Source organism: Schistocerca nitens, chromosome 1, assembly GCF_023898315.1.
Source record: "Schistocerca nitens isolate TAMUIC-IGC-003100 chromosome 1, iqSchNite1.1, whole genome shotgun sequence".
In the NCBI taxonomy this organism is placed as follows: Eukaryota; Metazoa; Arthropoda; class Insecta; order Orthoptera; family Acrididae; genus Schistocerca; species Schistocerca nitens.
Window position 1 is genome coordinate 114,530,044 of NC_064614.1, and position 26,400 is coordinate 114,556,443.

The 26,400-nt window shown below is 43.4% G+C and overlaps 1 protein-coding gene across 1 annotated transcript in view; it reads left to right on the forward strand.

The window, feature by feature from the left end:
• Positions 1-26,400, forward strand: part of LOC126259396 (uncharacterized) — a 147,069-nt gene that overhangs the window by 50,934 nt on the left and 69,735 nt on the right. The window contains exons 2-4 of the mRNA XM_049956570.1: positions 7,535-7,710; positions 8,367-8,377; positions 12,030-12,176. Coding sequence (XP_049812527.1) covers positions 7,535-7,710; positions 8,367-8,377; positions 12,030-12,176 — 334 coding nt within the window. The remainder of the gene's footprint in view (positions 1-7,534; positions 7,711-8,366; positions 8,378-12,029; positions 12,177-26,400) is intronic.

Consider the following 26,400-nt stretch of genomic DNA (forward strand, 5'->3'; position numbering starts at 1 on the left):
ATTTGAAGAGCATCAAAATCCGTGATTTACAGTATGGAGGGTCCCCTTGTTAGATTTTTCAGGACTCTGTAAAATTTTTCTTACTCTCTTTGACTACGCATATTTGATATTATGAAAATTAGAAACTTATCGCTAATGACGTAATGGATTTCACTGGGAATTTCCTTTCTGCCTTTTTACACTATATGGCAGTTAAGGGGACCCAGAAAGCCCTATCTTCTCAATGTTAAAGTAGCGCTCATAAATTACATGTTTTCTCAGAACGTTTTTGGGCTAGGAAATTGAAGTTCTTACAGGTTATTATTTGCAGTATTGACTACAACTTATCACAAGGATTATTTAAAATTTTGAGCTCAGTTGTTAGAGATGAAGTTTTTTCTATTGTAATGAAAATTCACTACTTTTTTGTGCCATTTTTTGTTTATAAATTCAACAATATACAGGTTTTTGGAAAAAGGCTGTGTTAAATTACGCAGAAGGGACTTTGTAACATTAGCGGAAAATTTGAAACGAATTGGTTTGGTAGATCCTGAGAAAACATATTGTTTGTATGAAAAAATAAAACTTTTGGGAATCGAGCAATAAAGTTTGGATTACCTTTTTAATGCATTCCAGATCCATAGGACAGGTTATGTTCATCTTCTGCAAACTCCTCCTCCACATTCCTCTTTGTCGTTCTCCTGTTAACTCTGGCTTGTACTTCTAGGCTGTTTACAGCCCTGATAACAGTCCGAAGATGTTCCTTGTATAAAGCAAGCATCGTTCGTACCATGCTGAAACCTATCTTCATTCCCGTATTTCAAAATACTTTACACCTTAGTTGAAAGTAGCAACAGCATCATACACACCACACTAAAGTGTTTCTATTCCAACAAACACAATCTTAGGGAGTCTTGATCACATAACACTATTTACACTTTCATTGGGCTTTTGAGTTTTTCCCAGAACACACTTTTTCAGGTGCCGCTACGTCTCTGAAAATAGGTTTTCTCACCTCCATTAACGCATCAGGCAGACTATGTTTATGAATGTACACTTCTCCAGATAACGATCCCTTATTGCATTTATATCAACTGTTTTCTCCTTTCGGACACAAGTAATGATGGGAACTTTCATCGGTTGAAAAATTATAAAGAAAAAAGAGCCCAGTCTTCCTCATTTCATCGACACTGTGAAATATACTAGCAATACCAGCCGCTTCCAATCCACTACTTCCACTATAGTTAGCTGTGCAGCTATTTTCGTGTTTACCTTTATTTTTTGTGGACACAATAGTTAGATATTACAACCACATCTAAAATTTTCCCTCTATACATACTTGGGGCACATGCTACACCATGAAGAGATGTTTGTCCCCGTTTATGTCAGGTACCATCGAATGCTGCAGTCAAGTCTCTGTTACCACTGTTTTCTATTACTGCCTCTTCCACAGCTTTCTTCATACATTTTATACAGACATCTTCTACCTAGGATCTTACTAATCTATTATAGTTCGTAAACATGGTTCGGGGAATTGGAACATTCATCATGCCAAAGAAAACTGCACCTGCAGTAGCACCCTTACCAACTGTACACAAGGCGTAAGGAAATCTAATGATGCGTTTATAGATTTTGCTACCATTTTCTTCATTTGGAGTTACTGCAGAACTGTACCAAAAAGTGGCCATGAATGAACACTCACCACATCTCAGTTCCATTTCACTGGCATGTCCTACGTGATTATTTATACAGAGTTGCAGACCGACTTCACTACACTGAATACATCTTACACAGATTGAAAAAGTTCCGTTGAAAACTGACATATCAAATATTTCACTCACATCAGATTCGCCCATAACACATTCATACTTTTCACTAACTAAACCAAGCTTCTTCTGCGAAGTACTTCCTTTTTCACTTTGACTGCAATGGACAGGTATACCAGCAAGGTTAGCTTCATACACTTGGTTATCGTCTTTATTGTTTACGGTAATAACATTTACCTTTGGCTTTCCAACATTTCTCCTTTTCTTAAAAGCCTTCAGACGATTTCTAGTCACTTTACGTTTACCCATGATTATCCTTCAATAAATCAGAGACTTCAATGAACAGAATTCTCCACGAATATTCCCCGGATTACGAAGGAGTAAATAAACATGAAATACACGTCAGTCGATAGAACGTTATATATCGAACAATCACACGTTAGCCACAACACCTGTTTTGTAACACATCACTAAAATGTACACGATCAGCAGGTAGATTCATGAGTACAACGTTTGACTGCAGTTTAACAGCGCCACAGTGGGTCACGATCATGCGGAACACATTTAAAAATATTTTAAAAATAGTTGTAGTCCTCCAAACTGAATAAATTATGTATCAATTGAAAGAGGAAAGTCTGTAGATTTTTAAAATGAAAAAAATGTAAAAATTGAACATTTCATTATTTGGAACATTTCCAGAGCTCCTTAACCGCGGTTAATGTTTTCTTCAGGAGCTGGACATTTCATTCTTATTGCTATATACAATTCCTACAGTTAGTCAGCTGTCATAATGCTATTTGGAGAAAAGCATTGTAAACGAACAGTTTGGAAATGCTGCTTTTTGTCGCATTAAGAGCAGAGTCATAATATTGCTGAGTCGTAACCAGAGTCGAGTCCAAATCATAATGCAGTGTCGCCAATGAAGTACGAGACATAGAACTGAAAGCACGTTAATTGCGAGCACCAGTGTAGAGACAGAGCAGAAAAGAACTAAATTCGTGGACGGAGATTCCCGCTACTTATAAGGACAAAGAATATTTTGGAATTTACAAACATTACAAATACGAGAACTTTATAGAACCTTCTAGAAATGTTAAATGTTAAATAATTGTTGGTGGGGAGCTTTCAGTGCATCTGCAACAACAGTTTCAGCACTGTTACAGACTGGTTACTTCAAGGACATCTCCGAGCCAGACGCTCTGTAGTGTGCAGCCCACTGGCCTCAAACCACCGCCATTTGAGACTTCAGTGGCGTCAAGCGAGAACACTGGAGGGCAGGACGGAGGACTGTTGTGTTTTCTGATGAAAACTGCCTGTGCTTCGGGAGCAAGTGGCCTGTGACAAAAAGTGCCATGATGACCACCTCTGCAGTGGCAAAAGATTCAAAGTTATTCCCCCACTTGAATTTGAGAGGGGCCTGCCAATGGGAAGGCGTCAAGAACAAAGACTGAAAATGCATCATTACATTAAACTTTAACTTGTGGCTTCATGAGATACCGTGACCAGAGTTTTAATACCCTGAAACATTCTTCTTTAAATGAAATATGACCCATAAGTGAACAACAACATGAAGTTTTATCTTATATGCTGTAGTCACCAGGAACTTTCTCACAGGGCAACGGAAAGATGAAAAGGGTATTTAACTCAAGATGAAATAAAATAATTTCAAACCAAAACCTTTGCAACAAATCTCATGTAGCTACCCCACATCTCTGTAGATTTACTTCGTGTAATGCAAATATACTTCCACGTTACATCTTAAAACACCTCATAAATTGAAATGAGCTAGTATAGTAGCTAAATATCAGCGTTTCCGTCACTAAAACGCTAACTTACCATCTTAGCTGAAAATTTCATTTAAAAATAAAATATTTCTTTGCTGAAAGCGGATCATTGTCTTTCGTCTTGAAATTTAATGAAACCGAATGTACTTCTCTGCAGAAAGAAGTTGTTTAGTGTATACATGTGGGGATTTAAACAAAGACCAGAGTAAGTATTACAAAATAAACACAAAGTTTCTGGTGTCGACAATTAAAGGAACAGACGGAAATTTTGCAAGGTTGCGTTTATTTTGCCACAAAATAGTATAAACAGGTGATAGTAAAGTAGGAAAAGAACGTAAACAACTGCAATATATATAACGGTAGACAAAAATGGTCTTCGTTTTTCCAACTTAATGCAATTGCACACACGTTCTGACAACTGATTGATCGGGATCGGACGACCTCTGGCAGCAACACACGCCCGACAACGACGCGGCATGCTGTGAATGGTGTCATCAATCTCATGTTGAGGCAATAACGCCCATTCTTCCTGCAGAGCTGCTCGCAAGTCTTGTAGAGTGGTTGGTGGATGCTGACGTGAAGCAACCCGTCTTCCTAATGCATCCCATGAGATGCTCTATGGGATTCAAAACGAAAGAGCGAGAAGGCCACGCCATGCGTGCAATATCTTCTGTTTCCAAAAAAAATAAATAAACATCTACCATCGGTGCTCTATGAGGACGAATATCATCGATGATCAGCTCTAAGTCTGGGCTCACAGCACCTCGCAACAACTGCACATGAATCCCAAGATCTCGCCACGATACCTGACAGCAGTTAAACCTTGCCGATTCACTCATATAATTTCCTGAAGAGGTGTTCGAGTACTGAACATAATCCCTGCCAACACTGTTAGGATTTTCCTCGATATCGGTCTCTTTCCACAGTTTTTGGGTCCTGTAACCGTGTTCCACATTATCTCCACATGCGAATCCGTAGAGAATCACTCTCCCGACCAAATCGGGACTCATCTCTGAGAAGAACATTATTGGCCCACTGTTCGACCGTTCTGGTGGCATGTTGACGGTCTACTCAAGATGTTCCCTTCTATGAAGATGCGTCAGAGATAGACAAAACAGCACGTCTCCGACAATAAAAGCCACTCTGCGGAAGCCTTCTGTACATCTTTTGCCTCTATACAACACGTCTAGTGCATGCTACGAGGTCAGATACCAGTTGCCGTACAGTACTAAGGCGGCACCGTCGTGCTCTTACAGCCAAATAACGGTCTTCTCTTTCTGATGTCACACGTGGTCGGCTCTGCCCTGTCATTTGGGATACAGTTTCGATCTCTATGAAATTGTCGCCATATCTGAGAAAAAACAACGAATCACACTAAGCCATCGGGCCACATCAGTTAGCTACTGCCTGCTTCCATTCTTGCCGGCCGGAGTGGCCGAGCGGTTCTAGGCGCTACAGTCGCTACGGTCGCAGGTTCGAATCCTGCCTCGGGCATGGATATGTGTGATGTCCTTAGGTTAGTTAGGTTTAAGTAGTTACGTCACATAGTGCTCAGAGCCATTTGAATCATTTTTTGCTTCCATTCTTCCTATGACCCTCCACCGTAGAGAGTCTGGTAGGCGTCTTCTCTGTGCCATACTGAACCGTCTGTGACTGTGTACACAGCGATAGCGAATGTGGGACACACGGAAAACACTATTTCGTTTGATAGATGCACTGACGTCATCTTTGGCATGGTTGTCCATTGACTGGAATGCCATCTTCCGAGCAGAACACCACTGCACTGACATCTGTTGAGAGTTCGTATGGTTATATCGTGAATTGGACACAGGACGGGGAAATAGCGGTTTGTTGCTTTAATTTTGGATGCCAATGCCCTTCGACGTACCACATAACTTAACATGACCACACATTTACAAAAAGCAGAAAAAATAATCTTATATTCATATTAACACCCATAATACTATTTAATTAGTAGAAAAGGAATGAGACAGACAGCATGTAGATATGGATGGATAAAGAGAAAGTGGATGTTGATTGCCCCGTGTTCCAACCACGTTGTAAAACCGAACGAAGAACCTAACACTGCTGCGAATAAAGGCTGCCCACGCAATCAACGCTCTCACCATAATATCCCGAGTGTCTAGACCAGGGCCGGCCAGAAATTCTGCACGCGTGCGGTGCTCCTGCACATGTGCAACTTCCGGGTCACAGCGTGCACGCCGCAGCCGTCAGCGTTCATGTAGTGCATGTTTCTACGCACAGATGTCGCTTTATCCACTTGCTGGGATACTCTGTACCGGCGCATTCTAGTGCGCTTTCCACAGCTTGCAAGCCAACCATGGGAAGGTATTTCGCGTATCAAACATTTAAAATACTCTCACGGTCTACTCATTGAGACGTCTACTTTTATGTTAACAGTTTAACCCAGTAAGACAAGTAATACAGTTAACAACCGTGGGTTTTTATTAAGGCAGCTTGACTGACGGCACGTTTCTTATAACTAATTCTCGGTGCCCTCAGTTACACCCACATAATTTCGGTCTCACTGACCTCTGAACAGAATGACAACCGCAGACCTCTCGATGATGACCTGTACCATTATTGCTATATGTTTCATCAGTTCCGTCTGAAATCTGCGTAATAACCGACAGTTAGATGAATGTTATGTTTTATCGACTTCAGCTGAGCGTAGCCCTTCACACATTAAAAAAAACCCTAAATGTAAGTATACAACAATCGGTTTAATGACCAATTTTCCTGATAATAATGTAACATGGAGCAGAATGAGGCAATAATGCACAGTTAGTAAACAATAATTTTTAATTATGAAAGGAATAAATCCAAACACGTTTATCACTGGTCATGAGAAATTATATATCCAGAATGAGATTTTCACTCTGCAGCGGAGTGTGCGCTGATATGAAACTTCCTGGCAGATTAAAAATGTGTGCCCGACCGAGACTCGAACTCGGGACCGGGTTCCGAGTTCGAGTCTCGGTCAGGCACACAGTTTTAATCTGCCAGGAAGTTTCAGAAATGATGTAGTTAATATCGGGCACAAAAGCACGGCTCATTGACAAACGCAAGCAGTTGCGGGAGATTTTCATCACTGATGCTTCATCGAAACGACTGAGAACATAGATCTTCCGTTCTTTGCTTTTTCACAGTACCTGCCATTTCTCAGTACTTCTCTGTTAAAGTTAGGGTCACCAGGGGTAAACGAGACTGGGTATGTTGCGCTCTTGCTTGTATCAGATAAACAGGGAAGTGGAGCCGCCGCCGTTCATTTAGGACACATGTCTAATAACAGATGTCGCTGTCGCTCGCTGTCACACACGTGCGCACGTGTGCAGCACTTCCGCACGTCTGCACACTGTGCAGCGTTTGGCCGGCCCTGGTCTAGACAGTGGGCGAAGACGGGTTTCGGGACAATTCTCCGATCTCCTAAGTAAATAAACCACCCTATTGTCCTAGCCCCCTCATGTAGACATACCATTCACTTAAGCACATGTCTTGAATATTTAGTACGTAATTAATGGCAATAAATGTAATGATAATTGCAAGTAATTAGTAGTAACTGTCGTGATAATGCAAGTAATTTATGGAGAAGCTGGCGGTCGAGTAAGGCATTTGCGTCCGTGTTTACCCAGGTTAAAGGTCAAATGCTTTCAACGTAAAGTGATAACCGTCATTTAACTAATGTGGATTTAACAACCAGAAAACGACATCCTTCTTCCCCCACCAGTACTGTGCTCCTATTAGTCCTTCCCCCGCCAAAGCCCCCTCTAACCCTTACTGTTCTCAGCATCATGAGAGTGCCATTCTTTATCTGTACCCCACTCGAACAAAACCATGAAGGTTCAGTGATCGTCCACCGCCTCTGACGAGAAGAAAAAGAAGAAAACTGTTTCATTCTTATGTAAGTGTTATTAACTCCTCCATCTCTTTTTCGTTATTGTTACTATTATTTTGTCATTTAGTAATATTTCCCTTCTGCCACAGTACAGTCGACCAGCCTGATTTTTGGGAGCCATTCGATTTTCCACCGCACTTGTCTGATTTGGCAGACTTCAGGTATCCACCACCTGCTTCATCCAACTCTGACTCCTCGACGCAGCAGCAGGAGTGGTGTGCTGACGACATATCATTGGATGATGCAGTGGAACTGTCCTATGATCGTGAGTTACCGCTATCACCTACTTCAGCGCCACGTTTCGTGTCGTTACAATGGCATAGCACACACATTAATGTGTTTCTGTTCACAGTTACGAACAGTCTACATGTGACAGGCAATATAGTTAGCTACATGCCCTCCCACCATGAGTTCAGTGCTCTAGTAGAATTTGACAACTCTCAGTTTAACGGTAAGAGTGTTATGCTTTGATCACACAAGTGGTGACAATTACATGAGAGTTTCTCAAAGGTAGCTTCTCTGTTCAACAATCATCCTGCACACCTTGTGGTAATGGGTTGTCAGTCAGTGTGTGTCAGTGACCAGCCGAAAATTGTTAAAATTATCAGTGATGAGGATAGGTTAGAGTACAATCTTTTATAAGAGGCGACGTTCAGAAACTTGGTGTGCCCCAGTTCAGCAATTTAGTGGGCAGTGAATGACCGTGCTGGCTGGTGGGATTATGTTTGCGAATTTTTTTTGCACTGTTTGGTATGCTCTGTCAAAGCTGACTAATGAGAAGACTTCTGAGGTAGTATGCTGTGTCATCGCAACATGATGTAGGCATAGAAATATGTACATGCTTGTCTTCTACACAAAGTTATCCCAAATTAAAAGAGAAAATAAGTTACCTGCATTATAATTCTTTGTACTTTATTTCAGGTAAAGATGCAGTGCCGCTATAGCTCGGTCAGTAATGTGTGCCTGCCACAAGGGAAATAAATGAGCGTGCGTCCGTTACCAACTGACTCTAAACTATCTGCATCTACATCAGACTCCGCAAGTAGCCTAACGGTATGTGACGGAGGGTACTTCTGGTACTACTAAATGATCCCCCCTTTCCAGTTCCATTCGCAAACGGCGCGTGGGGAGAATGATTGTCCTAATTTCTCGAATTTTCTCGTGTTTGTCATTTCGCGAGCTGTATGTGTGAGAGAGTAATATGTTGTGTCCGACACTTCTGGAAAGTGTTCTCCCGAAATTTCAATACTAAATTTCTCTGCGCTGCATAACGCCTCTCTTGTAACATTTGTAACTGCATTTTTTTTTAGCATTTCTGTAACGCTCTCTCTACGATAAACGATCCCGTGACGAAACGCTCCACTCTTCGTTGAATCTTGGCTAACTCTCCTGCCTGGTAAGGATCCCAGATAAATGAATAGTACTCAAGAACCGATCGAACAAGCGCCTTGTATGCCACTTACCTCGTGGATGAGCTACACTTCCTTAAGATTGTACCTATAAATCTGTCTGGCCTCTGTTTTTCCTGCTATTTACTTTATGGCGTCATTCCAGTAAGGTCGCTCTGGACAATTACTTCTAGATATTTTACGTTAGACACTGTTTCCAGCGATTTGTGATCAATAGTGTAACTGTGCAGTAGTGGATCTCTCTTCCTGTGTATGTGCAATATGTTACATTTATTTACGTACAGAGTCAGCTGCCATGAATTGATCCATTCATCAATCCGTTGCAGGTCATTCTGCAAATACATGCTTACTGGTGTTCCTACTTCCTTTTATAGACAAACGTATCGTCTGTGAATAGTCTTAAAGAGCTACAGACACCTTCTACTGGACCGTTTATCCAGGGTGGTCCATTGATCGTGACCGGGCCAAATATCTCACGAAATAAGCGTCAAACGAAAAAACAACAAAGAACGAAACTTGTCTAGCTTGAAGGGGAAACCAGATGGCGCTATGGTTGGCCAGCTAGATGGCGCTGCCATAGGTCAAACGGATATCAACTGCGTCTTTTTAAAAATAGGAACCCCAATTTTTTATTACATATTCGTTTAGTACCTAAAGAAATTGTTACAATGTGATTCATATACCTTTGTGAACTTATCATTTCTGAGAACGCATGCTGTTACAGCGTGATTACCTGGAAATACTACATTAATGCAATAAATGCTCAAAATGATGTCCGTCAACCTCAATGCATTTGGCAATAAGTGTAACGACATTCCTCTCAACAGCGAGTAGTTCGCCTTCCGTAATGTTCGCACATGCATTGACAATGCGCTGAAGCATGTTGTCAGGCGTTGTCGGTGGATCACGATAGCAAATACCCTTCAAATTTCCCCACAGAAAGAAATCCGGGGACGTCAGATCCGGTGAACGTGCGGGCCATGGTATGGTGCTTCGACGACCAGTCCACCTGTCATGAAATATGCTATTCAATACCGCTTCAACCGCACGCGAACTATGTGCCGGACATCCTTCATGTTGGAAGTACATCGCCATTTTGTCATGCAGTGAAACATCTTCTAGTAACATTGGTAGAACATTACGTAGGAAATCAGCATACAATACACCATTTAGATTGCCATCGATAAAATGGGCACCAATTATCCTTCCTTCCATAATGCCGCGCCATACATTAACCCACCAAGGTCGCTGATGTTCCGCTTGTCGCAGCCATCATGGATTTTCCGTTGCCCAATAGTGCATATTATGTCGGTTTACGTTACCGCTGTTGGTGAATGACGCTTCGTCGCTAAACAGAACGCGTGAAAAAAATCTGTCGTCGTCCCGTAATATCTCTCGTGCCCAGTGGCAGAACTGTACACGACGTTCAAAGTCATTGCCCTGCATTTCCTGTTGCATAGAAATATGGTACGGGTGGAATCGATGTTGATGTAGCATTCTCAACACCGACGTTTTGAGATTCCCGATTCTCGCGTAATTTGTCTGCTACTGATGTGCGGATCAGCCGCGACAGCAGCTAAAACACCTACTTTGGCATCATCATTTATTGCAGGTCGTGGTTGAGGTTTTACATGTGGCTGAACACTTCCTGTTTTCTTAAATAACGTAACTACCCGGCGAATGGTCCGGACACTTGGATGATGTCGTCCAGGATACCGATCAGCATACATAGCACACGCCCGTTGCGCATTTTGATCACAATAGCCATACATCAACACGATATCGACCTTTCCCGCAATTGGTAAACGGTCCATTTTCACACGGGTAATGTATCGCGAAGTAAATACCGTCCACGCTGGCGGAATGTTACGTGATACAACGTACTTATACGTTTGTGACTATTACAGCGCCATCTATCACAAAGCGAAAAAAGTGGTCCAACTAAAAGATTCATATTTCTTTACGCACTACACGAATATGTAATGAAAAATGGGGGTTCGTATTTGAAAAAAAAAATCTGTTGATATCCGTTTGACTCATGGCAGTGCCATCTAGCGGGCCAACCATAGCGCCATTTGGTTTCCTCCTTCAAACTAGACGAGTTTCGTTGTTTGTAGTTTTTTCTTTTGATGCTTATTTCGTGAGATATTTGGCCCGGTCACTATCAATACACTGTAAACAGTATCGTTCCAATCACACTTCCTTGAAGCACTCGGAAAATTAAATTTGCATCTGTCGATTTTGTTCCGTTAAGAGCGACCTGTTAAGTTCTACATGCAAGAAAGCCTTGAATCCACTCGGAAATCTGGACCGATACTCGTAAGCTCGTTTGTTTTTTCATTACACGGCAGTGCGGGACAGTGTCAACTACCTACCTGAAGTCAACGAACACGGCATCAACTTCAGTGCAGTTGTCTACAGGACTATGGATCTCATGGAGGGGCAGAGCGAGCTGAGTTTAGCAAGATCTTTATCTGCGGATTCCTCGTTGATTTTTATAGAGCTGATTTGCCACAGCTGCACAGTTCACAAACGTATCTAAATTTCAAATTTTCACATGGATAACACCAGGAAGATGAGGGGTTGGGTTTGTTTGGGGGAAGAGACCAAACATCGAGGTCATCAGTCTCATCAGATTAGGGAAGGAAGTCAGCCGTGCCCTTTCAAAGGAACCATCCCGTCATTTGCCTGGAGCGATTTAGGGAAATCACGGAAAACCTAAATCAGGATGGACGGACGCGGGATTGAACCGTCGTCCTCCCGAATAGGAAGATGAGTGCACAAATTCCGCACCGTATGCGTGTGTAGAGGGCGCCGGGGACCTGGTGGATGGGTGGTGATGGGCATCCAGCCACCGTCTACCACTAACACTATTTCCAAATCCTGCGTAACGTGCCGACCACACGAAGACAGGGGATAAGGCCAGGAAGCAGGACGAGAAGAAAGATCAAGGGCAATGTAGCCTCAAGTATGGGATGAAAATGCTTCCTGTTCACGTCCAAGATTCCTTGAGTCGGGACGTCGCAGTTCGGTACCCGATGGTGATGTGTACCGGGTCCATGTCGAGCACCACGCACTGTGCTTGCCAGCGAAGTGGTGCCATAAGCTCCCTACAACAGCAGAGCACACTCCTCTGTTAGACTTTTGACGTGTGCCACACAAACGGCCGCGGCAGCCACGCGCCGCTGGCGGGAAAGCGCCGGCGCTCTGCTGTTTTTGCGGCCGCCCCCCGCCCCCGCCCGCCCGCGCTATAAAGCGGCGCTGCCGCCGCCCGCCGCCACTCTGCTCCGAGATGCGCGCCACGCCCATCGCAGCTGCTCTCGTGAGTACCATCACACCTCACATCACCTCACCTCTCTACTGGTGCTGCGTTTCGTCTCTCTGCACTAGCATTTGCTCTCTCTCTGGTACCTTCATCAGTAGCTGCTGCTATGGTTCGGTTCAGGAAGGAATCTGAGTGAAATAATGTGCCATTTCTCAAGAACAAATGTCGCTTATAACTGACGAAGTAGAAATGACGCCTCGTATTGGAACGGTGACGGGAACAGTAAATCAGCTGTCTTTGAAGTTTGCAGCATTCTTCAGACAAACTGAGCTCTGATAGGACAGAATGGTTAGAGTTTAAGCTTACGTCGAAATTGTAGTCTTTAGAGATGCCGCATAAGCTGGTGTTCACGTGTTGTAGGAAAATCGTGCAAAATCCAGTTTCGTCGTCGGACCAGGAATTTGAATTTGAAAGCGGTACATGTAGCATTGCGCTCATGGCTAGACTTAAGGGTGTTTACACAATCTTTGAGAGTTGCAAGCAATTGAGGTCCTCTGTCACTTCGATTTGCATCAGTAGTCTGCAAGCTACCTTACGGTGTGTGGTGGAGAGTATTTCTGGTATTACTGTCTTTTCCCCCTTCCTTGATCCACTCGTGAATGGTCCGTGAGAATAATTTTTGCCGATGAACTCACGTATGAGCTCTAATCTTCGAGTCTCTAGTCGTGGTCACTTTGCGAGAGTTATATGGAAGGAAATACTATGTTGCCCGGCTCTTCTTGAAAAATACGCACTCGGAATTTTAACAGGCAGCACCTCCGTCATGCGCAATGCTTCTCTCGTAGCGCGTGACACTGGAATTTTTTCAGCATATCCGTGAAACTCCCGCACCGATTGAAAGATCCCGTGATGAAAAGAGCCGCTTCTCGTCCTGTCGTGAGCTCTTATGTCAATGCTTGTATTCATAGGTCTGTTTCCGGTTGCGCGGTCTGGAACCGCGCGACCGCTACGGTCGCAGGTTCGAATCCCGCCTTGGGCATGGATGTGTGTGACGTCCTTAGTTAGGTCTAACTAGTTCTAGGGGACTGATGACCTCAGAAGTTGAGTCCCATAGTGTTCAGAGCCATTTGAACCGGTTGCGCGAAATCTGCTGTTAGTGGAGCAGATTCTAAATTCGCTGTGGTGTTGCTTTTTAGTGTAGACAGTAAACGGAAAGAAATGACTCGATTGTTGGTACATCTTTTAAGTTAAGCACAACCTAGAAACTATTTATAGCGTTTGTTCAAAAATGGTTCAAATGGCTCTGAGCACTATGGGACTCAACTGCTGTGGTCATAAGTCCCCTAGAACTTAGAACTACTTAAACCTAACTAACCTAAGGACAGCACACAACACCCAGTCATCACGAGGCAGAGAAAATCCCTGACCCCGCCGGGAATCGAACCCGGGAACCCGGGCGTGGGAAGCGAGAACGCTACCGCACGACCACGAGATGCGGGCATAGCGTTTGTTGCCTTTGTGCCATAGAGGTATCTCATCTCTAAATAGTATGAGTAAATTCTGCAATCATTTTGATTCCGTCCAGTCTAGTTTATAAAACTTTTTGTGCTTTATGAGAAAGCACCCAGAAGTAAACTATGCTAGTGGTAAGGAAACTCAATTAAATCAACAGTTTCCTGTCGCTTTCTATGCTTTCGTATTAAAATGGCTGAATTACCCGACTAAACAGGGGAAAAGTTATATTCAGAAGCTTGAGACAGAAGTAGTTACAATTTTCCCATTCCCACCACAAGTAACGAAATTACATAAGAGTTTCATCATGTAAGTATGCAACCGAAATGTCTCGTGGCCTAGGAAAATGTAGGACAAATACTGCCAAAACTGGGACCTTATACAGTGGAGATACTATACCACCATTTTGCAACAGTTAACGAAGTTACTTTTCTTGTTTATTCAGCCTCTGCCTTTTCTTCCGCATCCCACTACATCAGTGAACATAAATGTCCTCTCAGAAACAGCAATAATCATTCTAAGAACTTGTTAAAATCGTAGAGTACTCACGCACTATCACGTTCATCCAGTTACAAGTGTCAAAGAGCTGCAGTTTCGGGCAGTTGCATCAGACATCGTCGCTATGGTCCTGACAATGGCTAACAGTGTGAGTAGTGCTACATTATGAAACAAGTGTGAATTGTGTGGAGCATGTATGCATTGACAGGAGTGGAAACGAATGAACAGTATAGCTCTAGCTTTAGACGTTATTAGACAACTTCTTTGTGGAACAGTATAGTAGACTAGTGATAAACCAAACGAGGCAGTGCTCTTTTAAACATAGTGGCCTCGTATTCGAGAGTATGGAGGCTCCGATTTTCATCCGGGCTTCTTCATTCAGTTTTTCCGTGGTTTCCATACATTACTTCAGGAATATACAGGGATCATTCGTAGTGTAAGGTCATGGCCCACTACCTGTCCCACCCTTGTCAGACTAGACCCATAAGTATGTAAATGTCTTTATATGTGAATTGCGTATTTTTATTGTTCTTAAATTGTAACACCGACATATGTCCAAGACCTCTGTAAAAGTGATCTGCGGTGAATAAAACTACTACTACTACTACTGCTATTACTGATACGCCTTTCAATTGAACAGGACACATCAGATCCTTAACAAGATTTGCACTGATTTTCTATACTTATGGTTTGTGCTTCATGAAAGTGTAATTGGACTGCTACTACTGACGGTGCGTTTTATCAACTACACAGTGTCGATAACACCCCTTAGTTTCACAGATGTTGCCTGTGTGTTAACTAGAGAAATATACGCATTAACGGAGACAGGCTTTGACAACACGAAGCAATTAAAAACAAAGTTGTATTCATCTGTCCTTCGCTAAAGTGAAAAAACATAGTCGTACCTGGTTGTAGGACTAGCGAATCATAAATGGAGCCTTAATTCCCTGCAAATACCTGTGACTGACGATGCGCTGAAAGGCAGTAATCGCGTAAGTCAGCAGCAGATGAGTAACAGCTAAAGTTGGATGGATTCTGAGGAGCTGCTGTGCGGTAACAGGAAGGAGAGCATAAATTAAACGTTTGACTTCATCAGTAGTTTAGTTTAAATTTACGTCGTCTGTTTCATATTGGAAGGACTATCGAGCAGTGACTGTCAGAGGCTTAATCGAAACGTGCAACGTATACATTCAGAAAACTGTGGCGGGGCATATGTTAGAACGAGTGCATACTATCGGCCGAAATCAGTTGTAAATTGACGCGAAAATAGTAGTTATCTCGTTCAAACCCTGTTGTTGTTGTAGTTGTGGTCTTCAGTCCAGAGACTGGTTTGATGGAGCTCTCCATGCTACTCTATCCTGTGCAAGCTCCCTCATCTCCGAGTAACTACTGCAACCTACATCCTTCTGAAGCTGTTTACCCTGCGCGCTGCCCTCCAGTACTAAATTGGTGATCCCTTGATACCCCAGAATATGTCCTACCAACCGATACCTTCTTCTAGTTAAGTTGTGCCACAAATTCCTCTTCTCCCCAATTCTATTCAGTACCTCATCATTAGTAATGCGATCTACCCATCTAATCTTCAGAATTCTTCTGTAGCACAACATTTCGAAAGCTTCTATTCTCTTCTTTTCTAAACCAGTTATCAGTTCACTTCCATACATAGCTACACTCCATGCAAATACTTTCAGAAAAGACTTTCTGACACTTTAACCTATACTCGATGTTGACAAATTTCTCTTCTCCAGGAACGCTTTCCTTGCCATTGCCAGTCTACAGTTGGTATCCTCTCTGCTTCGATGATCAACAGTTATTTTGCCCCCCAAGTAGCAAAACTCATTTACTACTTTAAGTGTCTCATTTACTAATTCCCGCAGCAGTACCCGATTTAATTCGACTACATTCCATTATACTGTACAGTATAATTCGGGTGAAATTACGAAAGTTCGTTTGTGTCTTGTTCGTACGCGCTTCGTTAGATACCAGTGATAATCTTCAGGGTGGGTCCCGCAGTCTTCAGGATCAGGATGTGCAGTCCAAAGGGCATACTACACAAAGATCGCAGCCTGCCAAATGTAACTGTAACGTTTGGCGGGGGGGGGGGGGGGGGGAAAACTCCCAGTCCGATTGTAATAAATGTGATGTCGTGATTTTTCCAGGCGCCGTACTGGTGAAGAGGGCCAGTGTCTTTCACGTCCATTTCCAAATGACATTTTGGCCCCGACACAAGAATCGATGTTCTGTAATACCGGGAATTTGAGAATGATTGCAGAGAGGGCTCTGTGGACGTTTGGCTCTGTTTCTCACACGCTGACTGCACGTTCGTGGGTCCTCCATACCGTGGGAAAATTGAGCTACCGAACTTGGTTGCCAAGGGGTGCGGCGGACGAGGACGAAGCAAAGTGTTGTATACATGAATGACGTAAGGCTGCTAAGCACTTTCTCGGCAGCTACAGAGTCTGTTACTATACCGCTGATTCCAGAGGATGGTTGGCGACCACGTAATCAAATGGTGCTGGACTTTTTTACCTCATGCCTTGCATTACATTAAATTCATTTGTTGAGGATGAGATATTGTGTTGAAGGAGGTTAGGATCATCTGTATGTCACTCTACATATCGTAAATGTTTACTGACGACGTCACTTCCATGTTCACAATTGCGTCGTCTGCTAACGGCTTGATAGACGCCTGGAGCTACGGACGTCTACCAAGTCATTTATACGTAAAGTGCTCAAAATAGTTTTCCGCATTCCGCATATATGTCACTGGTGTTACCTATTCTTGAGTACTGCACGAGTGTTTGGGATCCGTACCAGGTCGGATTGAAGGGAGACATCGAAGCAAATCAGAGCTGGGTTGCTAGATTTGTTAGCGGCAGGTTCGAGCAACACGTAAGTGATACTGGAATACGTCGAGAACTCAAATGGGAATCGCTGGAGGGAAGGCGACGTTCTTTCCGAGAAACACTGTTGAGAAAATTTAGAGAACAGGCATTTGAAGCTGACTGCCGAACGATTCTACTGCTGCCAACATACATTGCGCGTAAGGACCACGAAGATAAGATTCGAGAGATTAGGGCTCATACGGAGGCACATAGACAGACGTTTTTCGCTCTATTTGCGAGTGGAACAGGAGGGGAAATGACTAGTAGTGGTACAGGGTACCCTCCGCCACGCACCGTGCGGTGGCTTGCGGAGTAACTGTATAGTAGTAGAGGAAACCAGTAGGCTATGTGCCGGCATTGCGCTTCTCCCCCTCCCTTCTCGCATTATCACACAACACAAACACAATACCACACTCTTCGCACATACCTATTACACCCACCTACACTGCAAAATACACATCAGACAGCACTCAAGCATATCCTCAAGGAAAGGGACAACTACGTATGGAGAAAGAAACCCCTTATGACTAGGCGTCATTACCCACACCCCTTGCAGTCTCTCAGCTAAGAATGCCCTACGGCGTTATTTACTTTTTAGTGGAACAGTGGAGTCAGTGAATGAAGTGGAACAATCATGAAAATTTACTCGTAATCATACGATGCCACTTAGACATACTGGGAGAATCCTTACAAAGTACAATTCACGCATGAAAGGGATCGCTTAAGAAACCTTCTTTCGGCCAACTTCTTAGTCTTGTCTTGAATACTTACGAAGCTGTGTTAACTGAACCGACAGAGAAGATTCGAAGGGGAATTGCGCAGTTCGTAAAGGGTGCGTTTACTAAAGATGATAGTGTTATAGAAATTCTGAACTACCTAAAAGGCGTTCTGTAGTGCGGAGAGTCTTACATATTTACAAGAGGCTACACTAAAGAGACGACAAATGCTTTACTTTTCTTTGAAAAGAATCTCTTGGGAAGGGCACTTCCGAACTCCTGCCGTTCTCACTCTATCCGAACTTCTTCTTCGTCTTGTCATGACGGATTGTTAAACCCTACTCTCCCTTCTTTTGTTAGCGAGCAATTACCTGTGGGTCCTGATAATTCCAGACGCGCCTATTCCAACTGTAAACTTAACCGACACTACGATAGTAGACCTCGTCTGTGAAGAACACATGTATGTAGTGGGCATCAACACTAGCATTTTTTTTTATAAGCTTCGCAAATTTATAGGGGTGTGGACTCGGCTGATCCCGGAATCTGAACCTTTCGGCACTTTTAGATTGTACTCCAGCGATACCCTCCATACGATTACGTGTCGTTTATACGTAGAGCGCACCACAGCACGCATATTGTTTGAAGGTACGTGGCTAAACTGTTCTAAAAAAAAGCATCCTCAAAATACGATGGTCTCAAACTGTATCGTACTTTTCCACCACTCTCTGGCTCAGGAGGAAGATACCCTGTTCCTCGATAAAGTATTAACGAAATGCAACAAAGGTACGTTGATATGGATGTCTGCAGTTAGAAACCCGACAAGTCACTCTCACATTCCTAATTCTTTAAACAGTCAAACTCCCATGTGTAAGAGGAGTCCGTTTTAAGAAAAGCTGGTTGCTCGCGTATCTCAATTTTTATGGCGTCGTATGTCGTGAAAGTCCTTTCAGTGATATACACCGTGTCGTCAAAAGTGTCCGAACACCTGGCTGAAAATGACTTACAAGTTCGTGGCGCCCTCCATCGGTAATGCTGGAATTCAATATGGTGTTGGTCGACCCTTAGCCTCGATGACAGCTTCCACTCTCGCAGGCACACGTTCAATAAGGTTCTGGAAGGTTTCTTGGGGAATTGCAGCCCACTCTTCACGGAGTGCTACACTGAGGAGAGGTATCGATGTCGGTCGGTGAGGCCTGGCACGAAGTCTGCGTTCCAAAACATCCAAAAGGTGTTCTATAGGATTCAGGTCAAGACTCTGTGCAGGCCAGTCCATTACAGGGATGTTATTGCTGTGTAGCTACTCCGCCATTGGAAGTGCATTATGAACAGGTGCTCGATCGTGTTGAAAGATCCAATCGCCATCTCCGAATTGCTCTTCAACAGTGGGAAGCAAGAAGGTGCTTAAAACATCAATGTAGATCTGTGCTGTGATAGTGCCACTCAAAACAACAAGGGGTGCAAGACCCCTCCATGAAAAACACGACCACACTATAACACCACCGCCTCCGAATTTTACTGTTGGCACTACACACGCTGGCAGATGACGTTCACCGGGCTTTCGCCATACCCACAACCTGCCATCCGAACACCACATCGTGTATCGTGATTCGGCACTGCACACAACGTTTTTCCACTGTTCAATTGTCCAATGTTTACGCTCCTTACGCCAAGCGAGGCGTCGTTTGGCATTTATCGGCGTGATGAGTGGATTATGAGCAGCCGCTCGACCATGAAATCCGTTTTCTCAGCTCCCCTCTAACTATCATAGTACTTACAGTTTGGAATTCCTATGTGATGATCTGGATAGATGTCTGCCTGTTACACATTACGACCCTTTTCAACTGTCGGCAGTCTCTGTCAGTCAACAGACGAGGTCGGCCCGTACGCTTTCGTGCTGCACGTGTTCCTTCACGTTTCGACTTCACTATCACATCGGAAACAGTGGACCTAGGGATGTTTAGGAATGTGGAAATCTCGCGCACAGACGTATGACACAAGTGACACCCAATCACCTGACTACATTCCAAGTCCGTGAGTTCCGTAGAGCGCCCTATTCTGCTCTCTCTCATGACGTCTAATGACACTGAGCTCGCTGAAATGGAGTATCTGGCTGTAGGTGGCAGCACAAAGCACCTAATACGAAAAGTGTATGTTTTTGGGGGTTTCGGGATACTTTTGATAACATAGTGTATGTGGACATTGTCTGTAAAATGTGTTGCGAATATAGTTAGTAGTAACGTAGTGATATATTAAAACGTCATACCTGTTGGAAGTCGTTAAGTGCTCTCAGTCAGAAATACTGCGTGAATGTGGTCTGGGCGATTTAGTACGCGCCTCAAAACATATACGTAGTTTTTAATTTTAACATTTGACTTACTGTGCTAAACCTTTCATTTAAAATTATCCCTGTTAATGACTGGATTATGAAAGGATTTTAAATTTTTAAATCCGTCCATCCGACTGCCACAGAACATGGCGTGATTCATCAGTGTACATCACTCGTTTCCAGTCATCCACTGTCCAGGGCCGCCTCTCGTTACACCACCTCAAGCGTCGCTAAGTATCGACTACAGAAATGTTTGGCTTAGGAGGAGATGCACGCGATTGTAAGCCATTCTTTTTAACTCCATAGGAACAATCATTGTGCTAGCTGGAAGGAAAGAGCATTAGGGGTTAACGTCCCGTCGACATGGAAATCGTTAGAGACGGAGCACAAGCTGGGATGGTTTCAAGGACGTGGAAGGAAACCGGCTGTGCCGTTTCAGAGGAATCATCCCAGAATTTGCCTGGAGCGATTTAGGGAATTCACGGAAAATGAAAATCTGGATGACCGGATGCGGATTTGAACCGTCGACCCCTCTAATGCGAGTTCTCTGTAGCAACCACAGCGCCAGGCCTCGCTCTACATCCACATCTACATGGGTACTCTTCCAATCACACTTAAATGCCTGGCAAATGTTCATCGAACCACATTTACAATAATTCTCTATTATTTCCAACTGGAACAGCGCGCGGAGAAAACTAACGCCTGCATCTTTCCGTGCGAGCTCTAATTTTCCTTATTTTATTATGATGATCGTTTCAGACCCGCCATGTTAGCCGATAGCGCTAATGCGTTGCTTTCTGGACTCGGTAGGCGCGCCAGCCCCGGATCGAATCCGCCCGGCGGATTATCGACGAAGGCCGGTGTCCGAGCCAACCTGGATGTGGTTTTTAGGCGGTTTTCCACATCCCAATAGGTGAATACCGGGCTGGTCACGACGTCCCGCCTCAGTTACCCGCCTCGCAGGCATCTGAACACGTTCTCGCTATTTCATGGATTACACTAGACACAGACAGCTAGGGTACACTAATTCCGTCCTGACGGGAACGAGGTGGCGACAGGACGGGCATCCGGCCATTCCTTAACATTGACCTTGCCAAATCCGTTCTTAAACATGCCGACCCTGCGGAACCGAGGTATAAGGCACAAGCGAAAGAAAGAAGATTATGATGATTGTTTCTCCCTATGGACGTCGGCCTCAACAAAATATTTTCGCATTTGGAAGAGGAAGTTGGTGATTGAAATTTCGTGAAAAGATTCCGCCGCAACGAAAAAAGCCTTTGTCGTAGTGACATCCACCCCAAATCCTGTATCATGTCAGTGACACTGTCTCCCCTATTTCTCAATAATACAAAACGTGCTGATCGTCTTCGAAAGTTCTCGGTGTACTGCATTAATTCTATCCGGTAAGGATTCCAGACCGAGCAGCAGTACTCCAAAACAGGACGGACAAGCGTAATGTCGGCGGCCTCTTTAGTAGATCTGTTACAGTTTATAAGCGTTCAGCGAATATGACGCAGTCTTTGGTTTACCTTCGCCACAACATTTTCTATGCGTTAATTCCAATTTAAGTCTTTCGTAATTGCAAATCCTAGGTATTTAGTTGAATTTACGCCTTTAGATTTGACTGATTTATCATGTAACCAAAATTTAACAGATTCCTTTTAGCACTCATGTCGATGACCTCACACTTTTCATTATTTAGGGTCTATTTTCGCACCATTCTGATATCTTTCCTAAACCGGTTTGCAATTTGTTTTGATCATCTGACGACAACACTAGACGATAAACGACAGCAGCGTCTGCAAACAACCTAATAAGGCTGCTCAGATTGTCTCCTAAATCGTTTATATAGTTAAGGACGAGCAAGGGGGCCTCCAACACTACATCGGGGAACGCAAAAAATCACTTTTGTTTTACTCGATGACTTTCCGTCGATTAATACAAACTGACCTCTCTCACAGGAAGTCACGTATCCAGCCACGTAACTGAGACGATATTCCAAAAGGGCTCAATTTCACTCCAAGTCGATTGTATGGTACAGTGTCAAAATTCATTTGGAAATCTAGAAATACGTAATCAATTTGAAATCTCTTGTCAGTAGTACTCAACACTTCGTATGTATAAAGAAATAGTTGTGTTTCACAAGAACGATGTCTTCTAAACCCTTGATGACGGTGTGTCATCTCTTCGAGAAAATTCGTAATGTTCGAACATACTGGTAATCATTGTGCTAGCAGATAGAGCAATTCAGGAATGATTCCTTCCGGTGATTTCATGTCATTTTAACGTGAAGTCTGCCTGGTCTTGATTTATCTGTCGTTTGTTTCTTCACGTTTCCACTTCACAGTCACATTACCAGGAATCTACTTCGACAGCTGTTGAGCGGTTGAAGTGTTCCTGATATAACTGATACTTTGGTTACAGCCAATGACTAGTCTACGTTCGAAGCACTGAGCTCTCTTGACCCACCAATACTGCATCTATGCATACTCGTACAACGCAACACCCCCCGCCTCCTTTTACACTGGCGCGTGCGCCTGCCGTGATATCTGGTGGTTAATTCTGCACCACATGCGGGTGGCCGGATACTTTTGATCTGCTAGCGGTTGGTTGATTCGGGGTATGGGAACAACCAGCAACGTCATCGGTTCCAACGAATTAGGGAAGGATTGGAAAGAAAGTCGGCCGTGCCCTTTCCAAGGAACCATCCCGGCATTTGCTGAAGCGCTTTAGGGTTTGAACAGTCGCCCCCCCCTCCCCCCCCCCCCGCCACAATGCAAGTCCAGTGTGATAAACATTGCACCAACTCGCTCGGTGATTAGCTATTGTAGACGAAGGTAGACACTTGTCCTCCGGTACATGTCGCATGTCATTTTTGATGTCGTTATTATCCGCAGATGTTCTTCGACTATTGAACTTCGGTGTTCTCCAGTACAGTACTACAGACCACCGGCGATGCACCATCATATGTGGTTCTAGTGAAGTCTGCTTTTGAAAATGTTTGGCATTATTATCTGGTGTGTCGCTTACCTGTAGAGCTTCATACAACAAATAAATGATGACGGATTGTATCTAAATTGCAACCGTTTCGTGTCAGTCACTACGAGAAGTACATGTTGTGCAATATTGGCTTTATATTACCAGTGGCAACGATATAAGACAGGTACAAAGTCTGATGATCGGGAACTTCACATCCTCATCGTCTTACGGGACAAATCCAGGCGACAAAACTGTCTTCCTGGGAGAATTCCAGTCAGCTCAAAATGTTCAAACGTGTGTGAATTCCCAAGGGATCAAACTGCTGAGGTCATCGCTCCCTAGACTTACACACTATTTAAACTAACATATGCGAAGAACAACATACACACACCCATGTCCGAGGGAGGACTCGAACCTCCGGCGGCAGGGCCCGCGCAATCCGTGACATGTCGCCTCAAACTGCGCGGCTACCTCACACTCGACCACCACTGTGTTAACGTACCTTAATTATCTCGGCTACGGTAGCATATATCTCCCAATCTCATTGTGTTTTCATGCTTCAAATACTTTCTCAGAAGGATCAATCGACACTGGTATTTCACGATTTTGTAAGATCTCAGGCGGTGTGCTCTGTCATAGGCTTTGCAGAAAACGTGCATACTGAAAATTCATTTCTTTTGCTAGATTCACCGCATGATGACTATCAGATACGTAACTGGTTTTCCTGCTTAAACCTCTAAGTGACCGCAACTTCAGTTTAAAACTTACTCCTCTAAAAAGAACACCAATCTGGACGGAGTCGAAAGGTATACTATCAAAAACTGTAATTAATATTAGCCTAGTAAAAACGTACGGAAAAGTGTAAACCTCTATCTCTCACAATATCATTGTTACCCATACTTTTTCTCTAAAATAGCAAGGCAATATAGTGACACCTTACTATCGTTATCATAAAATCTTATATGCAGCCACACAACTTGTATTATGGAAACCATTCTTCCGACATGACACTATCCTGATACCGAAAAAAGAAACAGAAACTAACTACTCTTCCCATAATTTATGAAAAATCAGTTCTCTAGTATCTGACTGAGACTTTTTTAAAAATAACCTCTAACGTGTCCCAACATTTACAGTGAAATGCTCCTGCACGCAACAGATGACTTACCTCGACTTGCCGCTGCAACTGCATAAATATGTTGTATCCAGGCACGTGCCAAGATAACTCAGAAGAAATACTACGATCCAAGCAGAGAGCAATGCATGGTCAGAACTACTGTTTTGTTTTTATAGAAATTAAACAATCAGGAGATGTTTACTAAACAAGCCTTAAGCATAGTAGAAAAATGATAGGAATCAATACAAACGTTTAATTACTGTATTCTGAAAACTAAAGGTTCATGCACTGACAAACTTCACTCAAACCTTCCTTTTCCATGGACAGTTTGATTAGCAAAAACTTTGATTATTTCACAATGTCTTAATCAATAATCATGTATCTGGTCACAACAGAGATGTGAATATTACTTTCAGTGTATGCATACAAAAATCTGACAAAATCTGTCCATTGCGCAAGCAAGCAGAAATTACAGGCAGCAAAAAACAAGACAAATTACCAAAAATCTTCGTTTAATACAAAAATCTCCTCCTCCGCTACTAGCACGGTCAGGGCAGGATGCAGCCTCTCATTATGCGGCTTCTCTCCATTCCACACTGCGTTCAACTAAGAACAACCACTGTTCGCTCGCTATCACTCGCGATAATAATATCTCAGACTCAGAGTTTGTGTATGTGCGCAACACCAGAATCAGCAGCCAACTTTCCAAAAAACTGAGCGTCCAACTTTCAGAGTACAAGAAAGGGAAAAGATCAATGCGCCCAGGAAGATGCCTCAAACTACTCACCGAATAACGGCGCCAAACGAAATGCACATTTAAAAGCTTTAAAAATGTTTCACAGCAGGGGAAAAGGGATTAATGTGTTGCACACTCGCAGCGAAGTCAATGGCCGCATGTATGAGGCAATTAGCAGTGAGCTGTACTCGGAATTATTTTAACAGTTGGAAAGCTCGAAAAAAAAAATGCTGTTGTAGGACTGGGCTTTCTACCGAAATTATGGCTTACTTGGAATCCACTCAAGTGTAACTGAGGCCGCTGGGACATCTGGGAGAACTCTGGTGAAGGCTCGCCAATTGCCTTCCGGTTCTGGGCGTGACTTGGGGGTTCGCTGCCGTCGCACTTGGGCACGCCTGGGGAGTGCGGTCTATCGCGCTTCTTGTCGCAGCGACCACTTTCTGCCCTGCCTCGGCTTCTGCTTTCATTTCCCGTCGTTTTGCAGTCCACCCTGCCTAGCACTCTCTCCTGTCACCAAGCCAAAGAAACGCTGCTCCTTTCTCAGCGCCGAACTTCAGTTCCTAATACCTCACTCAATAGCGTTTCTGACTTTTTTCATACGTGGGAATGCCCTCCCAAATATTCTCACTTCATTTGTTTGAAAAGAACCCAGTCCTACAACAGTCCATCCCCTATAATCATGGGTGGGAAAAGAAAAAAAGGAACAAAAATAAGGAAAAGGAGCTTAGATGCCAAGAGAAGAAGGGCAGCGAAGGAAATCGATAGTGTTCTTGTTTCAGAATCTGAATTAATAATTACCAAGATGCACCCTTACTGAATGTGGAGTCTTATTGTAGGTGACCCTAAATAATTTGAAGTAAGTACATTTATACCTTTATTATCGCCTCTTGTTCGTACAAAATTTATCAGAAAGTAGTAACAAACTTTCACGAAATCTAATTCCAGGTAATTCTGTACCTATTTGTTATCGCCGTTGATTTTTATGCAGTCATTTTTACAAGATGCAAGAGATTCACCCTGCTCGTCACAAATTAATGTTTGGAGAGAACAACATTTAGATCGTACTGGAGACGTCAGCGATATTTTTGAAATAGGTTTGTGTCCGGTATAATTTCAGTAAGAAAATACTGGTTCAGATCCACAAGATGGGCAATAATGAAAATAAGTCGAAAAGCTGTACAGATTACGTCAGAATTAAAACGTATAAGATACACTGCTGTCATACCATATGAAAGGAGCACTAGTTCACGTCCAACTACTTTGAGAAAAGCATTTTGTCAATGGATGTGACTGACAAGCGTCAATCTTATAATTGCTATTCTCATGGTGGGTAATAATTATTTATATGCTGTTCGCCGACATCTATAGACACAATTAAAATGGGCAGTTTTAAATTTTCTTCGAATATGTCAATGTAAGATGAAAATGACATGAATATATGTAGTTTGAAAGGAACAGTACATTTTGCACCAACGTCATCAGCACGGATAACACACGGACCCGTGGCAACCC